Below are 22,202 nucleotides of genomic sequence, written 5' to 3'. Positions count from 1 at the left end.
GCAGGTTCTTTGTGTTGATGCAGTGCGGCCCCCGCATCGCCCCCAGTTTCTATACAAGAAGAATGATTGGACCACGGGGCTGTCAATCACATAGAGTACGGACTGAACTGTAACGTCATTGGCTTGAGGCAAGCCGATGCCGCTCGTCCGTTGGCTACTGTATATGCCAATCAGGAGGAGGAGAACCCACCGAGGATGATGTCACAACTCGTTACGCCATTTTTGTTGGGGAGCAGCAGTCGTGTCCAGAAAAGGAGGATTAGACTCAGTACAGGTACATCAAACGGTACCTTGTATTTTTATCTCTGTGAGTCGTCCGTGAAAAAGGACACTTGCGTCACTTTCACACATACGCAATGTCGACAGAAAACCTGGACTCGGACACTCAGGTGGACTACGAGGACGAAAAACAGGTGGGTTTGTGACTGCTGTCTCAATGTTGTTGGCTAACCACCGTGCACGCTAGCTAGGAGTGGCTAACACAGCTAGCTTAAGTAAAGTGTATATGCCCAGCGCTGCAGTGAGGTAGAAGAGCACCCGTGGTTGGCATGCAGAGCTGTAATGAAGCTGTCGGTTTGCCAGTAATGTTCTCACCCTGGCTGCCCCTGCTATCAGAGCACCTTGCCACTGTGTCACTTTGTTTTGTCCCTTGCCTTGTGTCATTGGCTGGGAAGTCCACGGGAGCTCGGGCCTCATTGGTCTGTCCTGGAGGGGCTAAAAACGTGCCATGACAGGCCGAAAGTCACCAAATAAAGACAACTCGGAGATAACACAGTGAATCGTTGAAAACACGTCGATTTAGACGGACTAGTTAACTTGTTTTCTTGGCTGTCACATTGCTTAAGACGCCTGACAGTCTTCATTGACAGTGACAACAACTGCAGTGTGACAGAGGTAGTTCCGCATTTCCTTACAATGCAGTAACTACAGAAGTGATGTGCATGGTTTGACACAATGAATAATATTAGTTCAAACATTCACTGGTGTTTAGAAAATGCATGCAGAGGTAAAGGCCTACAGCTTCTGTTTATAGCTTTACTTTGCTGATGTTTGAGGTCTTACACCTGGCCTTGTTACTTTAGAAAACAATGACACTTTTTGTGTATGTTGTGTTTTAAACAATACAATTTCAACTGTTTAACAAAAAAAATCAATTAATAATTAAATAAAAGATACAGATCATAAGTCATCTTTTTTGTCCACCCTGGGCAAAGATGGAGAGCAACTGCTGTACATTAAAATTTACTGGTCTACTGATGTTAGACAAGACCTTTTGGCATCTTTTAAGATGCAAAAGTAATGTGTTGTCTTAAACAGATAGACATTAAGAAAAGTCAGCAACACTGACTAAATGCAGAGATACACTAGCAATCTTTCAGCATCAAAATTTTATCAAAGGTTTGTACATTATAGACTGTGTTTGAATTTCTTATAAGTTAAAAATATGGATGCAGCATGTTGGATTTTCTGCTGATGTTGATACCGATACTCAAAAGATGTTAAGACCTAAAACTTTAGTCCTTAAAACACAGAATTTAAAGTTAAAGGATGAACAAATGGACAAATATCAGTCCTGTAAACACGCTCCAAAGTGTCAGGAATGATGATAAATTTAAAAAAAGACGCCAGCTGAAACAGGTCTGTTGGTCCAACCTAAAACTTTACTCACTTATTTGTTTATACAGCCGATATTTATGGCTGAAATGTTGTTTGTAAGTATCAGCAGAAATTTTCATAAGCCGATGCAGGTAATTCACTTTTTTAATATTGAATCTCTGTTAATAACAATGTCATATCAATAGTATTATGCATCCTTGGTTAAAAATAAAGACTCAGTACTGGGTGCTTTTGCTGTCTTATTTACATGTCACTTGTATATGAAATAGGGTTGCACAATATTTTTAACATGATAGACATATGCTTAAAAGTTGAACGTGGATAACAGCAGATATTAAGATTTCAGCCAAAATTAACAGCCAATATATTGGTTGTACAAACCAGCAGTATAGATCTTGAACTGGTCTTACATATGTATAAAAATACAACTGTATCATGGTTGCCTTGAACACAATACACTCAAGGAGGCCAACCATGAGCCCTGAATGTTTTGAATGAAACCCAAATCAAAAAACAACTGCTAGATGCCTACTTCTCCGCTCCTCTCTAAGCTCTGATTGACTCACCTTTGCTCTGCACTGGAGACATTTGGGTTTTTTATTTTAAAAAATGGTGTGTTTATCTAAAATGAGTTTGTACATATTAGCATATTGGATATCAGCAAAAATCTAATTATTGCATCCCTAATATCATGTTCCAAAACCATTTAGTCTACACTGTTTTAGAAATCAAAAGTACCAAATACAGATCCTCAGTCATTTTCTCTCCCTGAGCAAAGAGAGTGCAGCAGAACTCCATTAAAATTTACAGGTCTGCAAATACTGAAGTTAAACAAGAGCTTTTGATGTCTCAAAGTGATGCAAAAGTTGTGTTTGTGTTTCTTCCAGACAGATGGCTAGCAAAGGCAACACTGACTAAACGAAGAAATTCACACACAACTTTTCAGTACTTAAATATTGCCAGAGTAATTGTACATTTTAAGAAAGTGTGCTTGCATTTTTTAAACTAAAAGAGAAGACTCAATTCTGGGTGTCTTGGATTTCTATTTTGCATTTATGTTGTTATTGAATGAAATAAATTTATTTTGGTTCACTTGCAACAAAAAAAAAATTAGAAAATCAAAATGAAATTTCTAAATTTCCAAGCTAACCAGAAGGGTGTAGGCAGAAGCTAAAGCTTGTTAAAAGAGGGGTCTCTTATTTAACAAAAACATAAGAAATAAATGCAGTAGAATAGAAATAGGTTTTGATGTGATTCACAGCATTTTCAAGGTTTAAAAATCTAGTAGTATGGCACTCCTAAAGTAAATATCAGGGTATCAGTTTAACATTGGTATCAGATAATATCAACCCTTTTGACAAACGTTGGCCATCTGTAAATAATGTGGGCATGAACAGACATAATTTGCACATATTAAGGTTTTTTCTTTGCAGTTTAATGGTGGCATTAGCAGACCTAAAGGCTCATTCAGAGAAGAAATTTACTAATGGGCAGAAGAACTGACCTGTTGGACTAACTGATCCGTTTTCATGGTCAAACATGGCAGAAAATGATGGCAGAGTGAGAGTGTTGCATCAAAAGAAGTAATGGGGAAAAACATGTCAGTATCAGACATTCACAACATTTTTATCAATGAGGTTATGATTTTTTACAATCGGTGCATTGCTAATAAAGATAGATCCAAAAACAAACAAACAAACAAAAACATATCTGATCTTTTTTTCTGCTATTTTGATGGGTTTTTGTAGAGAGCAGCAAACAGCGACCACTCCAGTGGCCCCACCTGCATTTGTTTGAATGTTGCCAATGGATTGGTGCATTTAAGACAGCGCTGGAGTTTTCTTGCAATCTATGGAAATTAAAACCAATTAACTAATCAATCTTAAGTTCCAATTTTACTATGGTACAGGAACTGTTATCATTATTATTAGATTTTTTTTCACTTAAATCACATTGAAGACAAACATTCTGGTATGGTAAGTGGGCTTAAGATTGTATAGCGCTTTGCTATTCAACTTGAAGTGCTTTCTACACCACAGGTCACATTTACCGATTTGCACACTGATGGCAAAGGCCGTTATGTAGATTGATCGTCAAAATTAACAAACCCATCCAAAGACTTTCACATGCCACTGACACAGCAGTGGGTGCAATTTCAGCATGTGACCGCATTAGTTGGGGATCAACCCCCCAGCCCTCTAGTTCAGAGACAGCTGACTCTACCTACTGATCCTCAGTCACCCTGATTTATAAATACATGAAATGATACTGGAATGGAAAGACAGTATTGTGAAGTTCTCTCTGATTTAAAGGGAATGATAGACATAGCACTTTGTGTCCCATATAGAGAGGTTATTATCCTCCAAGTGCTGCCAGGGTTCAAGAACAACCTGTTAATCTTTTTCTACATGCAATCCACCTTTCTTTCTCCTGAATTGTACACTATTCCCTATCTACTAATGCAAAAAGTCCATAAATGAATATTTAATGAAAGCATTAAAAAAGCAAAAGATAGTGATTCCATTTCTGATACCACAGCAACAAATACAGAAGTCCTAGACATCCAGTATTTTATTTTGATTTTATTTTATTGTATTTATTATTATTTTTAAATACTGCAAGCAAACTTATGGGTGCTGTTCCAACTGCACAAATAATATTGAATTTATCGTCAGTCTTTTAAAAAGTTCAACTACCTAACAGATACAGTGACACATCTGAATGTAAACTTGTTCTCACATGCAAGTTATTGGCTGCCGTGAGTTTCAGAATTGCACACCTGTTGGCTTTTTACTGTTCAACTCAGGTGTGAGCACAACATTTTAACCAGTGGCTCCCAACTCTATTTTCTTAGTTCCCCCTTGTATCAAAGAAAAGCTGAATACCCCTCCAGGACCCAGACAAAAGAACTCATACAATGCTTTAAAAAATGATTTAACTTACATTTTACAAAAAGAAGATGCCCAATAAAACTTGTTTTGGGCAAAAGACATTTCTAAAAAACTATGCATAAAGAGTGTCAGGTAGTGCTGGGCAGTTGATAGAGTTTCAATTTCTATCCGGCTTTCCAAAATCACTAAACGAAAATAATTGTGATTTAAAGATTACTGTGCCACATGCCATGGTGAGCCTGTTTTGCTCTGGTATTTGTGATAAATATTTTAGTGTTTGTCATCATATTTTGTTCATTATTGGATGTATTAATATTTTTTTCAGTAATTTGTCTTCATTTAAACCTTGATTTTCAAAGTGTAATGAGTGTTTAAGTTCAAAATAATGATGCAGATGTACAATTAGTGGTTGATCTTTTTTAATAGCCAGTAGCATAATACCAGTCAAAATAATCATGGTCTTGATTTTTGCCATGATTGAACAGCCCTAGTGTGTGTTAGGCTATAATCTTGTATGCAATATATTTTTGAAATTGCGATGAGGTTAAGTAGTTAATCATGCTGCAACAAGATCTTGTTTTGTTTTAATCAGTTCAGATCATCATCCAGGGTGAGCTGGCTTCACCTTATCGGGTTGATCTAGAGATATCATCCAGTGACTTTGTTTGTTTCCATTAATCATTGGTTGATGTGTGGGTGTAATATCAGTTGACCAAGCTTCCCTTTTATTGACTACAGCTCTACTTGGACATTATTTCTATTCTGTAATACAGTTTTAGGTGCAAAGCTTGGCATTATGGCTTCAAAATCAAGAAAATTTTAACACAAGATCATCGTTTCATCTTACCATGCATCAGATTTGTCAAACTTAAAATAAGGGTTAGTTTGAGGTTGCACATTGAAAAGCTAGGTGAGAGAGGTGACTGTTTTTGGGAGCAGACTCCTTACTTTCATGAGCAAAAGTCCATGCTTTCATGTTGCTTTAGTCCTGTAACTAAGGGAGAGACGTGCTTTAACAGAAACTTTAAAGTTCAGTTTAAGTTGATTTATGGAACACTTTCATTATCCAGCTGTTTGTTTTAGATTTCAAGCTCATTTGGACAAGAAGTAACAGTTATGTTGAAACATTGTGAACAGTACATCTGTATTGCTAGATATTGTCAGTCAAAGGTTTATTTAAACTTTAGTTACCTGAGGGGATTTTCACTGTTCCAGACACAACTGTTTAATCTACTGGTTCTGGATTCAGCAGTTTCTCAGCATCGGGGTCAAATATAGTAGCTCATAAATTTCTTGTCATGGGCCCAAGTGAATCAGCACACCCAGTACCACATGCCCCCCCTTTTCTCCTGAGGGAATCCGTTCAATGGCTTTAGTGTCCTGAGTCACATTTTAGCCCTGTCCTGGCAAGCTCTCCAGACTGAGTGCCCTATCTCATTTGCACTGTGTGCCACCTCCTCCAGGTGGATGTGCAGGGAGTGCAAATGGCCTTTGGAGCTTTCTTGCAGCAGCTGCATGCATGTTGCACCTACCGTACCCTGAGATTGTTTGAACATGTAGTTAAATCACCTGACTCACACTCTGTACACAAACAAGGCGTGTCCTGATGGCCCAAATTGCTGGCCTCAATTTTCACCTGACAGGGACCTGAATGACTCGTACCTGAACAGTTTGGCTTGTGGAAGTCACCGAAAACGATACAAACACCTCTCTGTTGTCTACACAAGTCATCACCTCAGGCCTCTGTAAGCCTGCCCTCATGTCATCAGAGCCAAAAAGCTTTACTGACTTAATGCTCCTTGACCTCCATTCTTAGAATTTTTCTCACAAACACACAACTAAGAAACCTAAGAATGCACATGAGTAAAGAGCAAGGAATTCACCCTAAGCCTTTTAAGAATACTTATGATAGCAGATTTTTGCATGTCAGTGTGATTCTAGCAAAAATAAAACCCGTTAATACCTGACTGGTTATCTCAGCGACAAAAATAGAAACCAATGAAACCTAATATTGTATACTGAACATAAATCAAAGAGAGATTAAAAAAATGATCATCATCTCCTGCTGTGAAACTAAAAGATAAGTGCATCTGCAAAAAGCAGAATAAAACTTTATGAGCCAGTAATGGGCTTAAATTTCTATTATATGCATTTTTCTCTGTGGTAATGGTATTGTATTGCTGTTTCACAAATTTAAAGGAAAATGCATTTAAATTAGGGCTAAAGGATTTGCAAAAATAATCTAATTGTGATTTTTTTCCCCAAATATTGCGATTGCAATTTAAAATGCAGTTATTCTTGGGTTAATATTGTGTATTTTTTGACAAACTCACGCAATAAATAATTCCATACATAAGACCATGTGTATTGAAAACAGTGAATTTATTCCCGAAGCAATTAATCCATAGTAGCATGAATCTGAATATGGAGGTGCAACAAGCTTGAAGCTACAAAGGAGGCGGCTGGGGTGGAGGAGGTGAGGCTGGCTACCAGCTGATTGCAAATGGGGTATGACTTTCGTGAAGTCACGCTAAATTTCATCAATATTGGATAGAAGGAGCTAACTATTTTTGCTCGTATTGCAAATTGTTTGCTTTGTTTAAGGGTATTATCATTTTTATGTCACTCATTTTGATAAAGAAAAATATACATACAACACAAAAAGGAGGACTTTTGTAAACCATAATAAAAAAATGACACTTGAATGTTTGCATAATGTGCACAAAATCTCTGCCACTGCAAAAAATTGATTTATTTAACTGGTCTTGTGACACATTTCAAGTTAAAGAATTATTGCAACCTCTGCGATTTGAAAATTGCAGCAGGCCATATTGCGATTTAATCTAATTTGCGATTAGTTGCCCAGCTCTAATTTAAATGCATATTCAAGTTCAATTTGCCCCTTTTCCCCACTAAAACAAACTTCACTCATACCAGTATAATAGATCACATAAAAATGTTTTTCTAAGTCTGTGTGAAATCTGTTGTAACCCCACCTGTGTTTTTAAGTTTCATTTCTCCCCTGCTGGGGTGTTTGGCATGTTAATCATTGATTCAGCTTAGCTATACGTGGCGAGTATCCAAAGCTACCATGTTATAGCTGCTTTCTGGCTCCGTTAGACACCACAGCCTCTTTCTTTGAATTATGACCGGCTTAAAACAAGCAAGTCCTGAGTTAAAAGACACTTTCAAACAGTCATTATTAGATGATTGGCTACATCGCAAGACAACTGAGTCACTCAGTTGTACTGCATTGTGTTATAGCCCCAGACAACCCAATAGAGATGCTCTGCAAAATGAGCGCACTTGCTTTATGTTGCTTTTATTACAGACATCAGACCTGGGGAGGGAAGAACACACGTTTTAGAAGAACACACTGGGTATCACATTAATTATACTGACACAAACAGGTGACTTCAATCGATCCCCTGATATTTAGCATTGAGGCAAAACATGCTGATGACTGGACTTAGACTGAGCTGTTGTCTGTCACTAATCACTCTGCTACGCTATCAGTGGCATTGGTTAAGCCTTGGTACAACACAGCATTTGTGTTGCAAAATTCCACTTTGTAGCAGAATTATACCGGTGATGGTACTGATACTGGTTTACTGCATCAGTGATGTCTTAGACCAGTGGTTCTCAACTGGTGGGTTGGGACCCAAAAGAGGGTCGCGGAGCAGTTTTCAGTGGGTCACAACTAGGTGTCTGAAAAAAAGTCATGGCAGAAAGTCCTCAAGTTCTCATTGGGCATGCATCGATACCATTTATTTTACTCAGTTTTACTGTGAATTGGGTTAATTTAAATGTTTGATCAATATTTTATCTAATTTATCTCCTTTTCCTGCAATAAATGGCTACTTTTCATATGATAATGAAGTAATTTCACAAGTTTTCTGGAAAATTGGCAAAAATTGCCACATAATGATGGGAAAGAGGGTATACAATGTGTCAGTTTTGTCTCGTTCCTTTTTTATATCAGGTGTTTGGTCCAGTCATGCTCCAAACTGCCAAATATTCAATTAACTTTTTCAATAAACTTTTTTTTTTGGGGGGGGGGGGGGCTTGGGGTTTCGATCTGTTGTAAGACATACTGGTGGGTCCTGAGGCCTGACCAGTTGAGAACCACTGTCTTAGACCCTCTCTTCTTTCACATCCAGAGGCTATTTGAAAGCAGTGAAAGGAAGATGAAGAGAGACAAGAAGCCTGGGATTGTCATAGCTCCACCATGTCTTCTAGTTACTTACTGCTGCTTTGTTTACCTCTTTTTCATTTAAAAAGTGGTTATCAAATAGTTAGAAGCATTACTGCCACCTGAACTGGGTTGTAGATACTTGCTCTTCGTCTCACCCATAAACAAAAAAAAGTTTGTTTTAGTTTATTATTTTGAGGCTGGTGAGGGTCCCCATTACCTCCTTGACTGATTTTGCTGCAACTTACTAAAACACAAGATAACCAACTTGTTATAAAAGGAGATGAGGGGAATCCTCACATTTGCATGATGTTAGCATGATGTTTGTGTTTTGATAAGCAAAAGACAAAAGAACCAAAGTTAAAGACATTACAGCCATGTATTCATTCCAATTTGTCATAGGTCATCGCTACTCTTATCACACCATCGTAATAAGGACAATGCAAACTAAAACGGTGACTCATTCTTAAGTTGCCCTCATTTCCAGAGTTCACACAGTCTGTTGTCCCTCTTTATCTGTGTAAACCTGCATGTTAGACCCTTGAGTCCCTGTTAAGTTTGCTATCAAATGAAGTTTAGTGCCATAAACATGCTTGATTTCCTTTATGTCAAGGCTTGCGAGGGTCAGGGTTCATTCTTCATGGATCAGCCTTAGCTTTAACAGGTCCAAACAAGCTGCTCTTGTGTGAGAAAAAAAAACAGCTGAAGTTCTTAAGAGGATATGAGTAGTTAAAGCTTCTAACAACAATTTAGAGCTCATTTTTAGGTCTGTTTTGTACCCAGCATTGTCCTCTTTTTGAGTTAATTCCTCTCAGGCATGATGGGAATGAGAGCCACTGTAACAGAAGAATAATCCTGCTGTGACTCATGCTAGCATAAAGTAGCTCTAGTTCCCTTAACTCGTTGTCAAAGTTTTAAAGCCGTATTCACAGCAGAGGGGTTAAAGAGCTGTTTTAGTACTTTTGGAGACTGAAGTGACCCTGCTTTCCACAGTGGATGTTTCTGTTTCTGGAATTCCTGTGTTTTTGTACATGCGGCAGCATTTTTGGAATTGTAGGCTGACCGTAAATGAACACCTGTCAAAAAAAGCAGCTGTTCCAGTTGGGCTTTCTGAGGTTAAATCACCTGATACCTGGGTTTTGTGGTTTCTGCAGAGAAGATGAGTTAACATACTTTTGTTTTTGTCTCCACAGGACTCGCAGGAGAAGAATGCAAACCCGGTGAAGGCAGAGGAGGCCAAGCTGAAGGCCAAGTACCCCGGACTAGGCCAGAAGCCTGGAGGATCAGACTTCCTGATGAAGAGACTACAGAAGGGGGTAGGTGACCATGAGTATGGCATGGTTGGAGATGGGACTGTGTCTCATACCAAACCACAAACCCCTCAATCCCTCTTATGGTAAAGGAATACTGAAATCATTTTGGCAGACTATAGAGAAAAAGAACATTACCAGCAAAGGTTGATCACTTTACTTTGAGTATTAGTATCAAACTCTGAAATGATAAATCCATTTGACCATGTCAAAAGACATTTCAGCATCATAGATAAATATGCTGCATCTTTAGTTGATCTCTTTAAGTATAAGTAGGATTTTGCTTTCTCCCTGCTACTTTCTTGTCGTGGAATGTAATGAAGTGGTGAATATTTCTTGGTGAAAAATTGTGAACGTTTCCATGACCAGAACAAATAAAAATGAGAATGAGAAATTCCTCACAGTTAGAATAAAATCAGGCAAAAGCAGACACACTCAGTAGTAGAGGTGGGAATCTTTAGGCATGTCACAATTTGATTTGTAATCAATTATTGATGCATTTTGCTGGACATGAGTGTTTTTTACATTCCTGTTGTTCTCACTGTCAAACATAATAAAAACATTACATTTGTGTTAGAAAAATAGTGATAAATTAAATTTCCACTATCCTCTCATGTAAGATGTGTGTAAACTGTAAATTTATAATTGCACTGAACCAACGGTAGCAGCATCCTTTCCTTGTAACATATCTATAATTACAGACATAAAAATGTCCTTTTTCACCAATGAACATCTGGTAATCTAAATCTTGCTGTTTCACGCTGCGTGTCAGAGTTCTACCTTTTTGCTCCTGCTATTCCACAGTATTAAATATTTAAATTACTAACGATTATCGATTATTGGACATTTATAAAATGATTCAGACCCTTCCACCTCCACGTCACGATGCATCTAAGAATCGGTTTTTCCTCCCACCTCTACTCAGTAGACAGGCCTTGATTAGATGCAGTCTCGTTGCATTGCAGCCAGGGCATGTTTCTGGTGTGCAGATTGAAGGCATGTAGTTGAGAAATGTAGAACACTTTGTATTGTTTTGTAGCACTTAGTACAGTTCATTAAAGGCCTGCATCCTTACAAAGTAGGTTCAATGTTGAAAATACCTATTCCAAGCCTCAGCTATTACTGAAAATTATTTATTGGCATTTTTTTAGGAAACGGTCAGTTAATGCCTCCATATCAGTCCAAACCAGGGTCAGAGGCTTTATGTTTTGGGGTTGTCTGTCTTGACCCTGGTTGTTAATGCAATTGCACAATAACGTTTTGAGGGTTTGTTTTCTTTAACTTAGCAAACATGTCTACTCTGACATGATTATTAAACCATTAGGCTTAAAAGATCATAGGTCCAAAGTTAAAAAACACCATAGCTGTCATTGTCCAGTAATTATAGACCACAAGCGCATTCAACCACGAGGAGGTAGTTGTACCCTTTTTTTTTTTTTTTAAATCTTGCAAATATCTCAAACCATGCAAATATATAAGGAGTATACAGGGCTGTTTATAGATGTGATAAAGTGGACATAAATTGTGCAAATTTTTCTGTCTTCAAAAGACTTAACAGTGATGTGTCCCTTACAATTAAACAACTGAGTTCTACAGAAAGCTGCTATTTTGTCGCTAATTCAACAATACTACCAGGCTTTATGGGTTAGAGCTGAGAGCAAATAATCTCTCAACACACAGAAGAAGAGGTGGGTGATGCAGCTAAAAAATTGTGTCAAAATATTTTGAGTTAATTAGTAACAAAGAAATAGTAAGGTAGGGAAAAACTACAGAACATTTAACCAGTGGCTGCAGCTTGCAGGAAACAGAATTTATAATTGCAAGCAAAATGAAGGGGATTTTCATCTTCTTTTTTATCAAGCTTCTGTCTGAAATGATAGATCACCTAACAGTGTTAATTTTGACAGGTATTTTTTATTTTAGTCTTAGCCCTTAGATTAAATGTCTTTTAGTTTTAGTCTATTTTAGTCATTACTGCCCTTTATACTTTTAGTCGAAGGAAACTAAAATATATTTTAGTCTAGTTTTAGCCTATAAAGAGTCCTCACATTTTAGTCTTAACTTTTAGTCCAAGCATTTATTTGCTTGCCGAAATCTGGTACCAAATCATGGTAGTGTGTTCTATGCACCGTGCCAGACCTGGGGTTTCTTCTGTCTATAGTTGAGGGGTAGAATATGGCTACACATGAAATGTATTTTGACAGATGTATCCACAGTGGAGAAATATGGATTTTGACTGTCTCACAAGAACTAAATAACATTTCTGGTCTAGTTTTAGTCATCTTAACAAAAACTCATGTGAAAAGGGTTTTTGATTAATATTTTTGGTCTTAGATTTAGTCAACGAAATCAACACTGCTGTCTAACTGTAAGTGTGAATCTGTTGTCACAAGGTCAACAAGCCAAACCATGACATTGAAGTAACTTTTTTCAGGTAGGCTGACCTGCTGCTCTCAATCTCAGACATGTTTGGGCTTGTGCTGTTTTTGTTAGGTTTTTGTCACGCTAGGGAACGTAAATGGGTCATAAGTCATTGCCCTGATATATCATTGATGTCCCAGTGTGACACTTTTTTAATCATGTAAACATTTATACCAGTATTGTTATGGAGAGTGGGATGTGTTCCTGCATGACTGTGGATCTCAGTTAACCAGAATGCACAGCAGCCTCTTGTGAAACCAGTAATGTAGTCAGATTATAATTTCTACCAGCAACCCACAAAGTCCTGATTCTCTCCTCTCTAACTTTTCTTCATCTGTAAAAACTGTTGTTTGCTTCACCTAAAAACAGTTTATCTGTGACTGAAAACTTCTACCTCTGGAGATTTTTGAAGGTCAGTGTGGGAAATCACTGTCGAGGAGTAGGAGTAGCTGAGGCAGGCTGAGGGGAAAGCCAAAAAATAAATTGCTGCTCTTAATCATAAAATAACTCCCAGAATGAACATCATCTAAGAGCGATGATTTCTGAGAATCTAAGACTGAGGACTTCCATTTATCAGTATTTTCTTTGTCTGATGATTGATTCTGCACAGTACAGCATTCACTGAATCCCAGCTCTGTGCAGACATGCTCTTCAGAGAATTTCATAATACATGTGCTTGGGTATAAATTCTTTTTAAAATAACTTACTATGACTTTAAAATAGCTGTAAATCTAGTGGATGTGTTATTTTTGCCCTGATCAGCTCATTTTTTATAAATACAGATGAGTTGATTAGTGTGTTTTTCCCATATTAGTATTTCTTCATCAAAAACTTCCTTTAAGTATCACGCTGTATCACTCACCTCTAGTTTTGAGACTGGATGAATTATTTGCTTTTACAATGTTGAGTTAATTAAAGCCAAAGATTATAAAATGCTTTGTAAATGACATCTTTTGTTTCAGTGTATTCATTCACATCTCTGACAAAAGCAGAGGTAGTAAATATACTAGGGATGCACCGAAATGAAAATTCTTGGCCGAAACCGAAAACCGAAAATGAGGAAACCAGGGTCGAAAACCGAAACACCGAAAGAAATTATTATGCCAATTATTAGTGTATAGCATTTAGTAGTAGCATTTATGGCTATGACTATGTAAGCTACTAACCTCACTAAAATCAACTGCAATTGCAAAAATTAATATTAATGCTTCAAAGAATAAATCTATTACAAAATTATGTAAATATTTATTAAGCACTTCATTCCAACAATATACAATATAAAATAAAATAAAATACAAAATAAAATGTTTAACTTGACCCCACTCATGTATACATTAAATCAGTGGTTCTCAACCTTTTTTTAGTCATGTACCCCCTGTGAAGTATTTTTTCAGCCAAGTACCCCCGAAACAGTGCAAAGCTTTTGGGCCAAAAAGAAAGACATTAAAGAGAGCTGTGACAGCTGTGGGAGTTATCAAACTTTGTAACTGATAAACACTTTCAAATTACAAATATTTGATTTTTTTTCATACATTTCAAATGTTAAAAATGCATGACTAAAGTCATGGTACATCTTCTCATCTCTAAATGTGGGGATTCAAATTAATGTAGCTGTTGAAAACAGTGACTGGAAAGGCTTTAAACCCAAAAGTGTGCAAAACTCTGCTCGGCTGCAGCGGTCTCTCTTGAACAATTTGGAAATAAAAACGTAAAGCTAGAAAAAAACTTAAAATCTGTGAATAATTAACTAATTATAAAAAAGACTTCTCTCTTCTCTTTTCTCAAACTGAAATCATGAACTTAGTTATAGATCAGCATTTCTTCACAAAAACAAATCATAAACCTTTTTATGAATGGAGTGATTGTGAATGCAGTGATTGACAGGCATGTTCCAGTGTGCTTCAAACCATTCTGCCATGGGGTAGACTCGGGGGTTTTAGGGTGATTAAATTTAAGAGCCTACAAAAAATTAACTCCAGTTTATAAACTGAAGGTGCTTACACTCCATACGCAATTTTTTCATGCAAATTATTTACACAAAATATTTACATTTAGAACCTGTAATGAGTCAAGGCAAGCTTTATGATTGTATACAAAAAAAATGTAGGAAATTGTTAATCATTTTGATTAGATAGAAGTATCAAAAAAGTGCGTATCAAATATGATACAATTGGCTTTAAAGGGTTAATTAAAGATTTACAAAAGGAGCAATTCTGAGTCAATATGACCGTTATCAGACTGTTGGTATATATTAGGAGGCAGAGGTGGCAGCAGGCTAAACACGTCAACCCAGACATCCCTCTCCTGAAGACAGACATCCCAATAGGACATCCTTCACTTTAGTGATGCTTTCTAGCTCATCTTGGGGATCCTGAGGCATTTCCAGCCCAGATGGTCTCCTGCAGGACCAGGAGGAATCATGATCAAATGGCCAAGCCACCTCAACTGGCTCATTTCGATGTGAAGGGTCAAAGACTGTTCTCCTAGTCCCCCCCAGATTGATTCAATAAGTCTCAGGACAGTTACTTGGCTGCATTTTATAACTGAAGCAGTTATTATGTAGGTCCCTTCCAAGCAACACATTTCTAACCAAAAGCTAAGCTTCCTTTCCTTAAAGTTACATTTAAAAGCTCATGAGGATTTATATTTACATTTGCCTTAAAATCAGATTACAGGGCTGCAGGTGGCCTAGTGGTTTAAGGCGTGCCCCATGTACTCAATCAACCCGGGTTCGAATCCGGCCTGTGGCACTTTCCCACATGTCTCTCCCCAACCCTCTCATCCCTATTTACAATTCTGTCCACTGTCAATAAAGGCATAGAAAGCTCAAAAATAAAAATCTAGTCCAGTTTACAGACTTGATCTTACACTCATCAGCAGAGTGTTATGTCATCTCCTTTACAAAGTTAGTAGATTTTCCAACATCTGCTTCTAGTGGATTAGAATGACTGACCTGCTGCAGATGTTTTGACAGTGTTGTTTTCAAGCAGGCAGACCAGGTTTCTGCATTTAAGTTTAAATTAATTTGACAACACTGATGTGATTAATACTTAAAGACTGGCGGTTTAACTTTATAATTAAATTACACCAAACAAACGGTTCTTTCTCAACCACAGACATCAAAGTATTAACGACGGGAAAAACACTTGGCGTATGTTGTCTGTTGGAAACTCTGGTTAACAGTATGTATAGGACACATGCAGGGAACGTCACCTGCAGAACACAATGATATATGAACTATAGAAATAAAATTCACTGTGCATTTTCATTGCACGTCATGTTTTCCTCAGATATGTCTGTAAGTTCTAGTGTATTACAGACTTTGCTTTTCCCATACAAATGCACTGCACCAAATACTGAAATCAGATGTAACTGACAAATTATCAGAGGTCCACAGGTTATACTAGTTGGGTGCAAATAGCACATAAGATTCATTTGAGTATGTGTCTAAAACTGTTTGCACCTTTTATTTCTTTTCTTCTGCAGCAAAAGTACTTTGACTCGGGCGACTACAACATGGCCAAGGCCAAGATGAAGAACAAGCAGCTTCCTGTGGCAGGGCCTGACAAGAACCAGGTGACCGGCGACCACATTCCCACGCCGCAGGACCTACCCCCCAGGAAGTCGTCTTTGGTGGCCAGCAAGCTAGCCGGCTAGCCTCCTCCAGCCCGAGAAGCACCTTTATCCCCCTGGGGCTCCTGGCAAACGTCCCCCCACTTCCTCCTCCTCCTCACCCATGCCCCCCAATATTGTCCACCCCTCCCCTCTCTTCCGTTTTTATCCCCAGGCACCACTGGCTTTAACATGTCGGGCAGAGTTGTATAAGTTTAAAAACTCCATTTTGCTTGTATGTGGGTGGGGCCGGGTGGGAGGGAGGAAGGTTCAGGCGATCCCACAAGGTCGCAGCCTTTTCTGCCTTCCCACCACGCACAGCTCTGCCCCCTCTGCGCACTCTGCTCTACCGCCTCCCTTATATCTTGGTTTTTGGTGTTCCAAGATGCATCACAGTAGGTGTGTGTCATCAGGCAGGGGTTGGATGGGGTGAGTTAATGCACTTTGTAGTCTGTATAGTATGCCTTTGTTCTTTTATTGCATCCTAAATGACACCAAAATAATGTGTGCAAGGGAGTTAGGAACCATAATCGCCACGTGCTTTTTGGTTTAAATGTCCATGCTGGTGGCTGGCTTTGGTGGGAAGTTGTATGTGAATAATTGCTTGCATACCAAATCTGTGAGCGGGCTGCTGCCTAGCTTAAGTTCTTTAGGATTCACTGAAACCGTATTGGGAAATGTGGGAAGTGAATGTATGCCTCCTTTCATCTTATTCTTCTGTCACTTTACGTTGAGATTGGCTGCAGCTCAGCCAAACAAGAATTTGAAACCCCCCCAACTCTCTGCTCATGTTGCTTTAATCCTCCTCTATCTAAATATGCTGCATGATTGTAACAATTTTAATTTTTTAACAGGAGTGGGACGTCGTCTTTGTGCTAGGAAGCATTAAAACACAACACACAAGCTTGAAGACTTCCACAGTCCTACTTCCTTCCCTCCTTTCCTGTTTGCTGTCCTGACAATCCATGTGTACACACGCTCTACTTAAAAGGCGCAAGGCAAGAGCCAGATGAGTATGTCCGGATAGTATTTTTAATGGCCAGGAACCCTGCCAATATCAGTCTTCATTCGGTCATCACTGAGTTGCATCAAGACGAGTGTTTACTATGAGCCTAAAAGATATGTGCAGGGATTGATCCCCCCCTGCATAGAGTGTATATGCTTCTGTAAATACAACCCCAGAGGCATGTGATTTGTAATAAGCTTGGTGCTTTAAGGCCCAGACTAACTAACACGCCTAAGAGAGATAGCAGTGTTAAATGCACTCTCTTGGGATTTTTTGGCTTGGAAGTTCACTTCAGCTATTAGACTCCACGGGTAGAGTTGTCTTTTCAGTTTCATGAGGATGAAGCTAACTGGAACCCACGCTGCTCCGGCTCACATGATGCATCTGTCTTTTGGAGATAAAAAAAATAATGTGACCGCTGTTCATATAACTTACTTTCCTGTCATCTTTCAAAAACAGATCCAGACACAGCTAAAGATTGCATTTACTCACAAATGGGCATGTTATTTGCCAGGATCGCTTTATTTGATCCCAAAAGTCACCATTGTGAACGCCGTTTATGGATAGCCCGGCAATGCAGTGAATGTTTTTACACATTTTGGACTTCTCAGAGTTCCTCTTATTTAAGCTAGCTAAAGAAAACACAATTTTTTCTCATCGTATTTGTAGTTTCTTAACCCTTGCAGTACATGTATAAAAACTGGCATAAGGGTTCTCTTAACATCTTGCTGCCTTTAGGAACCCACTTTTCAAAACACTAATTTTATAAAAGAATATTTTACTGCCCAAAACCTTAGCTGGAGTGTAGATCTACTGCTGCTCTACATGTTTTCTTCTCAAACTTACTGGCTTCATAGGCTGATCTTTGATCCCATCGGTGTCAGAGGGTAAACAGCAAGAAACATGATAACTACAGGTGTCAGCCCAGATCCCAAGTTCGTCATCACAGGCTTAAAGTGGGACACTGCATGCCTGCAGACTACGCTCACTGCAACCCTTGGCAAAACAGCGAGTGGTTTTATAACACATAGCTAGAGAATTTAAGCCTCTAGTCCCACTTATGATGGGGGTTACCTATGAAAGAGGTGATCTTTGCTGTTAGGGCTGGGTGATATGGAGCAATAATTATATTAAGATATTTTTAGCTGAATGGTGAAGCGTGATATCTTGATATTTTTTTTGCAGATTAATAACTAAGATAAGGCCGGTTCAAAGCCAAATCCATGTAAGCCAAATGTCAGAAAGAAGAAAACAGGTCTGCACACCAGGAAGCTCCCATTCAGTTATTGGTTAAGTAGAAGTGGCAGTTCAAGCAGAGGCCATCAGGGATGTTCCAGGTAAATAATTGCCTTTCTGATTAAATTCAATTCCTCACTTTGAGGTATTATTCAAATAGAAAATATCACGGTCAACAAGCATGTTGCAGTTGACAAACTATATCAAAAACTTTCAAATCGTCTTACACTGTATCTCCCTTGAAAATATGTGCCGATATGTCTTAGAAATTCACTATATTGCCCAGCCCTAATTGCCATCAACAATTTGAATCAATGCATTCAAGAATCTGAACTTCCGCTGTCGTCCCTCTTTGAGAATCAGCCTCCTTGTATAATAACGCTTCAGGGAACCTTCACACGCACACTCCTCCATGCAGGCTAGGTGATCAGGTGCATGCACCATCACAATCTCAACCTCACATGAGTCACTGAGACTTTAAAATGTGTCAAATTTGCAGTGAACGAGAGAAAGAACTGACCTGAACGTATGTGCTTGTTCTGGTGTTGTATGAATGAATGCATTGCTTTTTCTCTGTTCTAGCCAATGTAAATAGAGTTCAACAGGAAGGGTCTTTTTTGTGTTTTTCTCCCACCTGCCATTCACTCTTCCATAACCCATTGTGTTTTCTGATTCTATGGTTCCTCTCTCCTTTCAGTTTAACACTACTTCTGCTCTATCTGAGTGAATTGCAGAGGCTATGTGAATCTGTATCATATGAAAATATGTGTAAATGCTGCTGATTCAGTCAAAGACAAATCTAAGAGATGATACCCTGTAAAGAACACCTGTCCTCCTGTTTCCACCAGTTCAACCATTTTCTCTCCAAGTATTTTTGTTGTAGTCCTTCAGCTCCTGTGGCAAAGTCACTTTAATCGGGACAAGGGTGAACCCCCATGTAAATTCTGCCACAAAGTTTTTTATGGTGCATTGTTGAATGTAATTTGGCAGAGCTTGAAAGAACAGTCTGGAACACTCAGTACGTTTACATGCAGATAAAAGTCTAACTATTATGTTAGTTTGAATAAAAATGGAATTTTAAATAAAGTCTAGCATGTCTAGATAAAGAGGTTGTAGACTGATTTTCCTTGCACGTACGAGCTTCAATCAGACGGTACTGGACTAAGGGGTCTGAGCATGCTCCACAGCCTTATGGCTTGGTTTTGACCCAGAAGTTGAACAGCATTAATGCACAATGTTGCAGGAGTCATGCAATCATCTTCATTCAGACTTCACAGCTAACTCGAGGTATGGCGTTCGTCTGTTTTGCATCAAATTTAAAGTGTAGAGTTTGCATGAAATGTTCGGGGCTATAAAGTTGGCCCTTCTTTTTCCAACCAGTTGGCTGCTTGCTCACTTGTTGGCAAGATCAACAAGAAAAAGGCCCAGAGTAACAAACAGATAGGGGCATATTTATGACCACCGTAGTAAAATTGAAGGTGCTCCTATCAATGAGCCAATTCTGTCTTGCCAAAATTGTAGCTCATCTTAGTTATGCATATAAATGTACTGACTGCTACTTAAAAGCAGTGGTTCTCAAGAGGTGGATTGAGACCCAAAAGTGGGTATTGGAGCTGTTCTCAGCTGGTAATGATTGTCTGCCTAGGGAAAGAATGTGGCATAAAGTCTATTATATATCAATTGACCAGTCCAAGTTTAGTTGCAAAGTGCTTTTTAGATAAATTTATTTCAGATTTCTTTACAAGAGTGCTGAAAAAATGACTAACAAAAATTTTGGATGCTGAAATATGACTTCAAGACCTGTGCACATCAGTATGAATTCAATTAAATAAAAAGCTGGATGGTTAAAGTACTAGCCCTGCAACTGACTGGGGACCAGTCCAGGGTGAATCCTGCTACTTGTCCAAATGACAGCTAGGATTGGCTCCAGCCCCCACGGCCCCAAATGGGATGAACAGTGTAGAAACTAGATGGGTGGATGTTTAAATTACTAAGAGATGGAGAATAAAAGGCCAGAAATAAATTATGAATTAATCAACACTGAAAAAAACATCAAATATATATATATATAATTAAATTTTAAATCTAAAGTAAGTGTTAAAAGTGGGTAAAAAGAAAGTTATGATGATAATAAATACTTAAAACCCTAATTTAAAAAAGAAAACTAAAACACATTTTTTAGATAACCAAAGCAGCCATACATCATTTTCTGACATTTCCCTATGATAAAAAGTGCATTTAATTGATTTTTTTTTTTTTCAACTCATCTCATTTTCTTGGTTTAACACTACCCCTTTTCATATTATGACATGTTAATCTCTGTTAATCTGTTAAAGTTGCATTCTACTATGGGAAACAAAGTCAAATCAAAAGTATGCTTCCAATTCAACACTTCTGTAATGATGAGCTTTTTCTGCCTGTTTTTTCCACATTATTTTCCCCGTCTTAGGTCCAAACTGCAGCATTTTTCATTAAAACATTTGAGTTGGAATATCCTCAAAAATGTGGGTCATGGTGACAGATCTTGAGGCTAAACCAGTTGAGAACCACTGCTTTAAATGACAAGAAATTGCCTTTTAGAATCATTTAGTGTTGAAAATTTACATTTCCCTGCTTCAAAAAATACTGCAAAAATTGGGTAAATAAGCTGCAACTGATATATTAAATAACAGTGGACAGGAGTTCTTAAACGCTACTTGATATTTGGATTTGCACGGAGCAGTTTAACGAGAGGAATAAGCAGGGTATGTCTCAAACCCGACTCACAGGGTGTCTCTCGTTCAGCTACGATAAACACGTGCCAGAATGTATAAAGAAATGACAGGCTGTGTGCTCTGAAGTACTTCTGTGCTGCTTTTACCTGATCTGTTTTCTTGTTGGTTTTGAAAATTAATGTTTCTTTTTTTTGTTTGTTTCTTGTGTTCTGTTATTGCATTATAAATTACATGTCATCCTGGCCCGAGATAACTGCAGGGAAATCAGAGGCACCCTTGCTTCCAAGAAAAAAAAGGGTTTACATGATTAAGAGGATGACTGGAAACACAGGAATGATTTTAAAACTCCAGAAAGTACAGGAGTACTTGGAATGTTTCAGTTGTGTGGGAGTAGATGAGAAGATTTTTGTCAGTATTTGAAATAAACTTTTACATTAATAAGATTTCCTCTTTGTTTGTCTTTGTTAACAGGACTCTGCTGTAGTTACTCAATCTGAAAGGAGGTGATACTATTCAATGACCACTAGGGGGAAGCATAATATTTCACTCTAACGTCACTCTCCTATGGGAACATGAAGTCCTAGTTTTTTTCCCCTAACAAAAAAGGAAAGTTTTTGTTTATGTAGAGAGGAAACATGAGTTGTGTAACAGGATGATGTGCTTCTTGAACCTTTGTGAGTCTGTCTTTGGTATGAGATGTGACCAAACAAAAATAGTCAATTACAATATAAATAATAAAAGAAAATCGATAACAGGTTGGCCAAATAAATAAAGAGCTTAAACGTGGTACATATCCTCTGAAAGACAAGTAAATTAGCATCACTATTTATGTAAATAACTTAATTTAATTAAACAAAGAACATGTTTTATGGTGAAACAAGGAATAAAACTTTCTATCTGCTATTAGTACTTAAGATGTGAGATGAAAATTATGGAAGGAATGTGAAAAAATGTCAGTAATAAATCTGTCGTTTTGTCATTTAAATGAAAAACTTGCTAAATTTAAATCCAGATTAGCTTTTTAGGCCTTTTAGTCCAATATCCATGTCAAATATAGTGGATCCTATCATGAATAATAATAATAATAACTTTATTAACTTTATTATGAAAGGAGATAAAGAAGCTCAACTGACACCAACATGAACGCTGCTGAGCACAAGTTCACTTTAATCATAATTTTAATAGTTTTATTTTGTAAAAGAA

At 37.9% G+C, this 22,202-nt stretch overlaps 1 protein-coding gene across 1 annotated transcript; it reads left to right on the top strand.

Moving 5' to 3' along the window:
• The first annotated feature begins 215 nt into the window (after positions 1-215).
• On the top strand, positions 216-21,442 carry ensab (endosulfine alpha b). The gene is made up of 3 exons (XM_041793138.1): positions 216-413; positions 9,894-10,016; positions 15,918-21,442. The coding sequence occupies exons 1-3, from the start codon at positions 357-359 to the stop codon at positions 16,086-16,088; spliced, it is 351 nt and encodes a 116-aa protein (XP_041649072.1). The 5' UTR covers positions 216-356; the 3' UTR covers positions 16,089-21,442.
• The last annotated feature ends 760 nt before the right edge of the window (positions 21,443-22,202 follow it).

Source organism: Cheilinus undulatus, linkage group 8, assembly GCF_018320785.1.
Source record: "Cheilinus undulatus linkage group 8, ASM1832078v1, whole genome shotgun sequence".
Classification (NCBI taxonomy): domain Eukaryota; kingdom Metazoa; phylum Chordata; class Actinopteri; order Labriformes; family Labridae; genus Cheilinus; species Cheilinus undulatus.
The sequence above is the reverse complement of the archived record's forward strand: the minus strand, read 5'-3'. Positions and strand labels throughout refer to the sequence as shown.